This window comes from Lissotriton helveticus, chromosome 1_1, assembly GCF_964261635.1.
Source record: "Lissotriton helveticus chromosome 1_1, aLisHel1.1, whole genome shotgun sequence".
NCBI classification, from domain to species: domain Eukaryota; kingdom Metazoa; phylum Chordata; class Amphibia; order Caudata; family Salamandridae; genus Lissotriton; species Lissotriton helveticus.
Genome location: NC_136057.1, coordinates 1,441,776,744 through 1,441,787,370, shown reverse-complemented (window position 1 = coordinate 1,441,787,370; position 10,627 = coordinate 1,441,776,744). Strand labels below are relative to the sequence as shown.

At 44.5% G+C, this 10,627-nt stretch overlaps 1 protein-coding gene across 1 annotated transcript in view; it reads right to left on the bottom strand.

The window, feature by feature from the left end:
* Positions 1-255: 255 nt before the first annotated feature.
* The window catches only part of DCAF15 (DDB1 and CUL4 associated factor 15), a 324,736-nt gene continuing 314,364 nt past the window's right edge, over positions 256-10,627 (bottom strand). Inside the window, exon 13 of the mRNA XM_078685623.1 lies at positions 256-2,355. Coding sequence (XP_078541749.1) covers positions 2,300-2,355 — 56 coding nt within the window. The 3' untranslated portion in view covers positions 256-2,299. The remainder of the gene's footprint in view (positions 2,356-10,627) is intronic.

Genomic DNA, 10,627 nt, shown 5'->3' with positions numbered 1-10,627 from the left:
GATTATGACTATACACAGAGATCCCCTACTACAGAAGCAAGCAATGTCAGTGATAAACATGTGCCTAATCTGCTTTCTAAAAATGTACGTGTCCAATTTCTTTTTCCTGGTCTTGAAATGCCTAATTTTTTAATAATAATGCTATTGTTAGTGGTTTGCTCAACTGTATGAATTAAAGATTTCGCCAACTTCTTGCCTTTCTTTGACCGTAAACATTACAAAAACTTAATTAAAAAACATGCAAGAAAACAGAGCTTGTGAAATCAAACATTTATTAAACGTAGAAGAGAGAAACAATGCTAACAAGCAACCCCCCCCCCCTTCTCAAACTCCCAATTTAGAAACTGTTTAATGACCGAAGGAAAATAAGAGTTAACGGACCGATATCAACTCAGAACTGGACCTCTCAGAAGTTACATCCCTTAACTGGAGAGCAATCCCATAATGGAGGTTCATTCAAGTGATACCAATAACCAGAAGGGCTCCACCTAAAAAGCAAAGGCACTCCAACCCAACAAGTCATTACATTACTCCAAAATTGGAGCCCAAAACGGTAGACAACAAGGAGGAACTCCATAACCAGAAGTTACAAGATGGTTTCGAACTGCTGAAAGCCATCAAGTGTTCTTCCCAACCCAAAAAGTTAACAGAGTGCTCCAAATAGAAGACAGTGGCACCCAATGTTCCACAACCTCATCAAGTGCAATGTAAACCCAGACTACCTCAGCCCCCCCTAAAAACCTAGATCACTAAAGGGCAACGTACATGCAAAATTCCTGATGGGTGGCGCCTTATGTGCGATAGCAGGACATTAGGGATTTTGCACAAACAGCTCAAGAGCGGACTGCTCAAGCAAATGGGTTAACCAATATCTTGCAACGTACAGGGTCACCCCATAGCAAACAAGATCAGCTGTGCATTTTACACAACCCACCTACTGTTAAATAGTCTCGAAATAAGTAACATCACAGATGGAAAGAGGAGTTGGAAAAATCTGGGCTGGGACTACTATGATAGATGGCATAGGAATTGGAAGGATGGGTGATGTTCCTATAAAGGCTAAATGTGTTGGGATGATGTACAACAAAAAAGGATGTGTCCCACATGAACACGAAGTTTGGTGGGACTTGCCAAGAGGCATGTTTTATTTATATCAATACACTCAGAGAAGCATGGGACCGGGCCCAGGAATGTGTTCTACGGCAATGGTTCAGGACTTACAGAGGAAAGCGTTCTACATCTACATAGTTAGAACAGACCATCAATGTAGGTCAAGTTCTACACCAATATAATGACTATGAAGATAAAAAAAAATACTGGTCTGTAGCAACTGGATCTCTATACATTTTTTATATGTATATATGTACACACACACAAACACTTGTCGTGCAAACGCAAACATTCTGGTATGATTAAGAGATCCCCGGGGCATGTACAAGACCAATGCCTCAAGGGCTTCTTCGAGATATCTCTGGAATGGCACAAGGAGATAAAGGGTTCCTGGTCATAGGTCAGAACTGCAAGCAGCCTCAAAAGTAATGAACCAAGCTCCAAAGCAGACGCCTCCCACCATCATTGCTATATTGAAAAGGATTAATAAGATATACTGTTTACTGGACACAAAGTGCAGGTTTTCTAGGGGTTTCCGGGCTTCTTCCAGAGCAGATCCAAAGGCATCTCTATGAACATCGATACTCTGCCCCCCTCACCCATCCATGAGGATAGGCAAGGACTGAATCAAGTATCGAATTCCAGAGTGAAAACATGACATCTGGTTGTGAAAAAGTCCAGAGAAGGAATCCTGATCTCTAACCCACGGTGTTTTCAGTGGTAAAAACAGTCAACCTGTCCAACAAATTACAGACTTCATATGGGCAAAAAAAACATGGGAAGGAGCACAGAGTTTCTTACACTGGTCTGAACTCTGTGACCATGCAGGCCCTGGGAGACATGAAATAGAAGGATGCATCCAAGGATATTACCTTGCATCTTTCCAGAAGTACCACAAAGCGCAAAGGACCAATATCAGTGCTAATTCATAGGCCTGTCTCCTAGCTGCCATTCTTTCCTCCTCCTCCAACATTTAGCCATTGCCCAACAAAAATTTACATACATGCATTTTTAAATGGCATTTACAATTGCTATCGATTTCCAGAGAGCACCCACAGGATCTACTCGAAGAAAAGCTGTGCAATAAGGACCAAAACAAATCTCGAGGAGGTAGTGTTTTTAGATGGCTGGAAATCTTTGTCAAAGTTTCTAGAATTCAAAGCCATGTCTCTGCATCCTCTGCGCCACATTACAATACAATCCACGTGTAGCGCACGTTGTCGGCCAAAACCTTCAAGGAGCAACCTTTAGGAGAAAACAAACAAGACATTTAGATAATATCATGAGAATCAGCGTGTAATAGGTAACATGGTTTTGAAATGAGACAAGGCAGCACAGTCTGAAACTAAATAAGTCAAACTGCAAATGAGCAGACAGATGCCGGGAGTGTTGTGGAAAAGTAAATTTTGCCATGTTCTGTGTCCCTACGTGTCATCCATCATATGTTATGTGTGCATGATTAAATATGCATATGTATTCCCCATGTTCGATTCAAGACGCAATTATAGTTGTGTCTACCCCTAGTATGCCAGTTTCCAGTCCTCGTGAATACTACGAATATCAGGCCTATGTAAAGCTACGTTGCCACGTTTCTCAGTGTGCACGTTATTCCATTATAAAGTCCCCGTTTCTAGGCCTCAAAAGGGCCTGGACACCAGATTCAGCTCCTGTCTCCTGAAACCTCGCTGAGGAGCGATACAGCCCCCACCTGTATCCTCGACCCTTCACTTACATCCTGCCTCACAGTGCCCGGTTCAGCCTGGCTCTGCCTCTGAGTCTGCCAAAAGTATGTTATGATTCCAGTTATCAGTTCAGTCCTCCTTCTCTGCATTCCTAAGCTACTGAACTGCATCAATAGTTTCCGTCATTGTCTAGCCTTTCCGTCTCCACGTTAGAGAAATACTGTATTAATGGTCATTTAATATTCTTCATCACGCACTACATGTAGAATAATGCATGCTCCAGTCTTAGAATCAAGTTAGCCTTTCCCCTCCTGACTTCTAGTTTATATCAACATGTTCTCTAAACATCAGATACTAGATACTGTTTAGGTACATGTCGCCCTGACTCTCCAGACTTCAGTCTCTGCTCCTAGCACAGAGTTCATAGCCCCCAGCTTCTCCTAGTGATACGTCATTGCCAGTTTGTGCGCACCACCAGGTTAGAGGTCCCGGCTCCTTAGGTAGCCCCCTCCATGGTTTCCGCCCCATTCATGACATATTCTGTTACGTTTGCATCACATGTCTATGTATACGCCCTGTTACACCTCTTTTCACCCTTATCTTTCGCGACTACATACGCGTCACACCTTCTGCTCCACCCACTGCTACGCCTATTGCAATGTAATACTATGTGTTTGCGTTATGTATATATGCTCATGCACTGTTATTAAAAAAGTCATCCTTTTCCTTGTCCCGATCCTGACACCAGCAGCGCTGCTGGGCCCTGCCATCCTATTCCTATGCAGGTTGTCCTGTTCCTGTCCTTTATGCTGTAATAAACCTGCGAAACTCCTACTACCTCGAATTTTGACTCTTATTTATTGAGCTATCTGTTATTCATTTATACATTCAAAAATAGGGTATTATTTATTTATTTACCACATAATGGCGCCCGAACAGGGACTTGCCCTTTCCCCACGCGTCGGTGAAGCCACGCCGACCCCCTGACCCTCTGCAGTCGTGACGGAACTCTTCTGCGCACCGGCAGATATTTCTGCCTCAAGTATCCCTCAGGCCCACGGAGGAGACGGAGGAGGCGGTCCAGCATCCAAACGAGACGGTGGAGGAACGCGGCGAGTCCCGACCAGAGCCCAAGCCGAGAGTCCAAGGTCCGAGGTATCCGGAGGCCCACCCGTAACAGAAGTCCGAAGTTCGTCCGTCCGACGTCGAGGCAGTCCAGTCCAGTCTGAGGCCTTCCGTTCTTGCTGCCCGGTGAGTACCATTACTGGGGTAGTATCTAGACAGGGTCAATCTAATTGACTCTGGTCCGTGGGTTGGTGGTACACAGACCCACAAACGAAGTGTCCACTTCGGTGGATGCGGGTCCTGACGTGTCTCTTTATGAGACCGGTAAGTTTCGTACTGTTTCAGCAGTGCATCTAGTTCCTGTTCTAGTCAGTTCTGTTCTCGAGAAAATTCATGTATTCTGTGTTCCGTATTCCAGGTAGTATTCTGTTCGAACTGTTATTTTTAAATGTTCTTCATGTATTTTAATGTCGTGGTATGAATGGGGAATAAGTATCGTGTTTATTGTGTATTGTATTGTGTCTAGATTATAGTTCAGTCATGCCGCTCTTTTCGAAATTACGTCAGTTAAAAACCAGAAAGGGTCTGCTGGAAGCAGCAGTTCCAGTTCCGCCTAGGGACAGTCCAGGTCATTTTATGTATCAGAAGCATGGCATAAGCGCCATATTGTATCTAGATTTATGGGTAGAGTATACCAAACAGTTAGAAGAAAAGTATAGATGGCCCGTATCGGGTACATGGGATGCCGAATGCATCATGCGAGTAGAAGAAGCATTATGGAAAAAGAAAGCCAGACAGTCACAGAAAGATGCCATCGAGTTATGGCGCAAAGAAGCTCATAAAAGAACTGAAAAAGAAATCAGAAAGTCAGAATTAAGTAGAGAATCCTTAGAACGAGCACAAGAAAAAGAACTAATCGAGATAGGTGAACAAGTCAAAGCCGAACAGTCAGACAGACAGAGGCATGCCCTTATTAGGGGTATGTATCCTCTCCTTGCCGAGGGCTCGCCAAAAGCGACCCCAGAGGCATCCAGTAATTTCCCGCCACCATTAGTTCCGACCAAGCTACGTCACAAACAGACCGCAGCTGATATTTTTATTTCGTCCTATTTGGACGACAGTCCCAGAATATGCAAATCCTGTTCGCGCTCCGCCAGTCCCTGTAAATCAGGCACTTCCCGCTCCTCCAGACACCGGAGTACCTGTTACGGTACCCCCGGTCCAGCCCGCCATACAAGTCCAGCCTGCATTTCCATTTCCCACTCTGCCAGGACGAAGAGCCTCAGTAGACGACTCTAGTTTAGGGGCCGCAGGGGGAGGTACTCCTCAAACCCCGCCGCCACACAAGCGTTTAACGACAGCCGAATTACATGCACAAGCGTCACAGCGTACGCCCAGACATCAGACTGTAGCAGAAATAAGAAAATCCCTTGCCGAATGCGGCTATGATCCAGTCCCAGGCGAGGATAATATGGTTTTATATTCATTCCGCGTAAGAAAGGTGGCCGAGTATCTAGTCACCTTACCGAATATGAAAGAAGATCTAGACAGAATATATCGTTTCATCCGTACAGGGGATGATCCAGAAAGTATTAGCGAGGCCATGTCTCAAAGGAAAGCCGAGATCCAGCTCATGATATTAAAGTTTCTGATCAATTGTCTAATAAGAGAACAAGATTACCCGTCTAAAGATCCGGCTGAAATGAGAACCCTGACAAGGTGGAGTGATAATATAGCCGAGGGTAAGCACAAGACCGTCGGTGCTATGGAGAGTATGTACAAGAAAATCCGTAAAGAAATAATAAAATTACACGAACAGCGTAAAGCAGCACAAGTAAGCGAGAAAGAAAGTAACTCTGATACTGAAGAGGTAGAGGACGAGAATCCCGCCAGAATAGCGTATGTAGGAAAATCTAGATTTCCAGATCGCCATTTACGCCTAGAACACAAGTCTATTTTTCATTCTCCAGCACCAGAACAAGGTTCTCTAGAACAAGTATTCCAAGCTACCGATCACATTCTGAAATCACGAATCGGTTACAGTGAGTTAAGTACCATGCATGAACAAGAACTAGCCCGATCAGCAGTCCGATGGATTACTGATTCTACCACTTTTCCAGACGAAATAGTGGCACAGATGTTTCTGAAAATGCCCCCAGCCGAACAACGACTGATGGGTATGTATATGATTCAGCACCTCATTACATTGTATGAGGGTCAGCACTCTGATCCAGGCCCGTTACATGATGTCCTGAACGAGTTACTCCAGTATAGATGGAAAGGTCTAGGTACCGATTTAATTAGTGTCATTCTAGAACAGCGTCACAAATGTAGAACGTTTTTGAATCCGCATTTTGTTCCTGCCTCACCCCCAGAAGGTAAACCATTTTACATGGAGAGACAGAATCCGTTACGAGAAGTCCACCCAGTCAGAGGAACGGGTGGCGAACTAGAACGAGTGTTTGTTTACACTCCGATTACAAAGATGGAACTCCTCGAGATGAAGAAATTAATTCCCTGTCATGACAAAGATCCAGCAGGGTTCCATAGAGAATTAAAAGACATGCTCCGTATGGGAGAATACACGTATCCAGATATAATTAAAATGTTAAAGGTTCTGCTGCCCGCAGGGGTGTATGAAAAGCTCAAGGAAAAAGAATGGGAGGTGGGGGAGAAAAAGATCGATTGGGCAGTTCTAGAAGCTGAAGATAAGGCACGAGTACCAGGTACCGGTCTTGGAGATAAATGTAAAGAATTACCGGAATTATTAATACAAGTTTTACCCAGATTATTGACAACTAGAAAAGAAGACTGGGATGCAATCTCAGCCTGTAAACAGAAACAAGACGAAGATATTAGTGATTTTTATTCTAGATTTGAAAAATGTTTTAGCATCAACAGTGGCCTCAAGACAAGTAGTGAGTCATACCCTCACCTTTTTGTTACTAAATTAGTCGAGAATTCAAGCCCACAAATTAAAAATCGAGTTTTGAAAGTCGAAAGTACCTGGCAAGCTAATACCCCGTCCCAGATGTTGCAGATGCTCCAATACCACCAGAATAGAATCAGAGAAGAACAAGAACACGAAAGAAAACGTATGAAAGACACGAAGATGAAAGTACTAGTTGCACAATCTGTTCCTCAAGACAGTCAGAAGAGGGGTCCGAATCAAGCCAGTCATCCTGCAGCTCCCGTTAAAGGGAACTGCAATTATTGTAAACAGCCAGGTCATTTTATAAATGAGTGTGCAGTTCTGAAACACAACATAGCTACTGGTAAGACTAAAGAAAGACCACGTCCGCCTAGACAAGAACAAGTTTCACAGATTCCTCAGCCACAGAATGCGCCACAGACAGTTACAGCTCCGCAGCCTATCGCTGCAACACAGCATGTCACACAGCAGATGTACCAGTATGCACAGTCTGAGTATCCAGAGTACCAGCAGTATTCATGAAACAGCCTAGAGAGGGAGGTAGGCTTGCCTCTCATCGAGATACCTGTAGATCAAGAAGGTCCCTATGTTCACAGTCAAGTATTAGGGAAAGACAGAAAGTTTTTGATTGATACAGGGGCAAGTAGGACCACAATTAGTCACGCCGAAGTTCCAGGGGCTCCGCTCTCAGGCTCAAGAAATGTTTCCCTTGGATTTTCAGGAAAACCTATCGTAAATGAGATTTCAAAGCCAGTTACTCTAGAAGTAGGTCCATTGTCCCGCACTACTGATCTGTTACTTACTAAGTCATGTCCAGAAAACCTACTAGGCATTAAGACACTGAAAGAGTTAGGTGCAGTTATATGCTGTTCCCCAGAGGGAATACGATTGTTCCTACGTGACTTTAAGGGTCACTATGTATTACGAGATTTTGATTCAAGACTGTCTAATGTTCCACAGCATCTATGGGCGCAAGGTCCAACTGATGTTGGTTATATGCAAATCACACCCTATCGTGTGACTCTCAAGCCAGGTGTAGTGTTACCACGAATCAGACAGTACAGATTGCCACCTGAGGCTGTAGCAGCCTTATCCAAAATTATTGACGAGCTTATGGCTCAAGGAGTGGTTGTAGAAACTGACTCCAATGTATGTAATTCTCCGATCATTCCAGTCATGAAACGTACTGATCCAAATGCACCCCCAGTATATCGATTAGTGATTGACCTACGAGAGCTTAATAAATGTATCATTCCTCAGTATCCAGTTGTCCCAGACATCTCTTCCCTATTAACGGCCATTGATTCCGAAGCCACGTTCTTCACTGTCATAGACCTCAAGAACGCATTTTTCAGTGTCCCTATTCATCCAGACAGCCAGTTCCTTTTCGGATTTTGTTTAAATGGAAGGAGCTATATGTTCACACGCGCTCCTCAAGGTTTCACAGAAAGTCCTAGTATTTACAGTCAAGCACTCAAGAGACAACTAGACAACATTCACATGCCAACTGACACTACCCTGCTCCAGTATGTCGATGATCTACTGATCACAGCCCGTTCTGAATGTGCTTGCGAGCGAGCATCCCTTACAGTCTTGTATTTCCTAGCCGAGATGGGGCACAAGGTGTCCCCTTCTAAGCTTCAATTCTGTGTCCAGCAAGTGGTCTACTTAGGACACTTGCTGTCCAAGAGGGGTAGGCAGTTGACACCAGACCGTATCCAGTTAATAGCGAGTCTTCCTCAGCCCAAGACCCAGAAGGAGGTACGTGCTTTTATTGGCCTTACTTCTTACTGCAGACAATGGATTCCTCAGTATGCATTTCTAGCCAAGCCACTGATACAGTTAACGACACAGGAGGCAGCCGTACCGACTGTCCTCCCTTGGACATCTGAACATACACTTAGTTTCAATGAGTTAAAGAAAGCCCTATGCCAAGCTCCAGTTCTAGCTACACCGAACTACAGTAAGCCTTTTACACTTTTTGTCACAGAACGTGAAGGTACAGCATTATCTGTTCTCACACAAGATCAAGCAGGACAATACAAGCCCTGTGCTTATTTTTCGAGCACATTAGATCCTGTAGCCCAGGCTCTGCCTGCGTGCCTCAAGTCAGTTGCAGCCACAGCCCTAGCTATCAGACAAAGTGATTCCATAGTCTTAGGACATACCTTGACAGTACAAGTTCCACACTCTGTGGAAGTTCTTTTAAACCGAACACAAACTCAGCACTTGACAATTGCACGTTTAACAGGTTATGAATTGACACTGTTCCAGCCACACATAGAAATCAGACGCTGCAACATCCTGAATCCTGCTACACTGTTACCATCAGTTAATTCAAATCCAGCCACACATGATTGCGTGGAAGTAGTTAACATTACGACAAAGCCAAGACAAGATCTGACAGATACTCCGTTACCAGACCCCGACCTGACACTTTATGTGGATGGTTCATGTATGAGAACAAGTACAGGAGAACTAGTCGCCGCGTATGCAGTGACTACTGACACTGAAGTTATTGAAACACACCGTATTGATACCCTGTCCGCTCAAGCAGCAGAGCTAGTTGCTCTGACACAAGCCTGCATACACGCCAAGAACTTGAAAGTTAATGTCTACACGGATTCACGTTACGCATTTGGAGTCGTACACGACTTCGGAGTGCTCTGGCAGGAGAGAGGTTTCATGACTTCTCATGGAACCAAGATTCAGCATGGTCTCCTTATTCAAGCTCTGTTAGATGCCATACATTTACCGACATCTATTGCTATCATGAAATGTAAAGCACATACGAAAGTTACTGACATTATTTCCCAAGGTAATGATCTAGCAGATCGCACAGCCAAGTTTACAGCACAGACTCCAGACATTCCAGTTAATCAGACACATACTCCAGATCCGACCACATGTATGACAGTTAAGGACCCTACACAAGATGTCATAGATATCCAGTTACATGCTACTCCCGAAGAAATCAAGAAATGGTCCGAACAAGGAGGGGTCCAGACAGATCAAGGATGGTTAACGAAGGGTAGAGCCACATGGTTTCTCCCCGACTCTATGGTTCAAGTCATTATTAATACCGCACATAGTCCAGCACATTTAGGAGAAAAAGCTATGTTAGACAGTATCCAGAACATTTGGTTCAACAAGCATTTACGAGCTGCAGCCAAGCAGAAAGTCCGTACCTGTATGATATGTTGTCAGTTTAATCCAGGTAAAAGTGTCCCGGTAGAACAAGGTGGATTCCAGCCCCCTGACCACCCTTTTGAAGTCCTCCAGATGGATTATATTCAGATGGAGCGATGTCGAGGTTTCAAGTATGCCCTTGTAGTTGTATGCTCTTTGTCCAGGTGGACAGAAGCATATCCAGTCCCAGATTACACAGCCGCGACCACTGCCAAGCAGTTGGTTCGTGAGTTCTTCCCCCGTTATGGACTCCCTAGAGTCGTATATTCTGACAACGGCCAGCCATTCTCATCTGAACTCATGAAGCATGTTTCCCTGTTGTTAGGGTACCAGTGGAAGTTTCATTGTGTACGCCATCCTGAAGCAGCCGGTCTTGTAGAGAGACATAATCAGACTCTGAAAATCCGTATCGCCAAAGTATGCAAAGAAAAAGGTGTGGACTGGCTAGTAGCTCTGCCAGTCGCTTTATTTTATATGCGCATGGTCGCACATTCCAGATCAGGTCTGTCCCCGTATGAGGTCGTTTTCGGCCGCCCCCCAAATATGTGGGGTACTCCTAGACCCCGAAGTATTACCGATGTTTCAAGTAATATGCTGACAGATTACCTAGCTTCCTTGATGTCTGCCCTCAACTCATGTCGTTCACAGG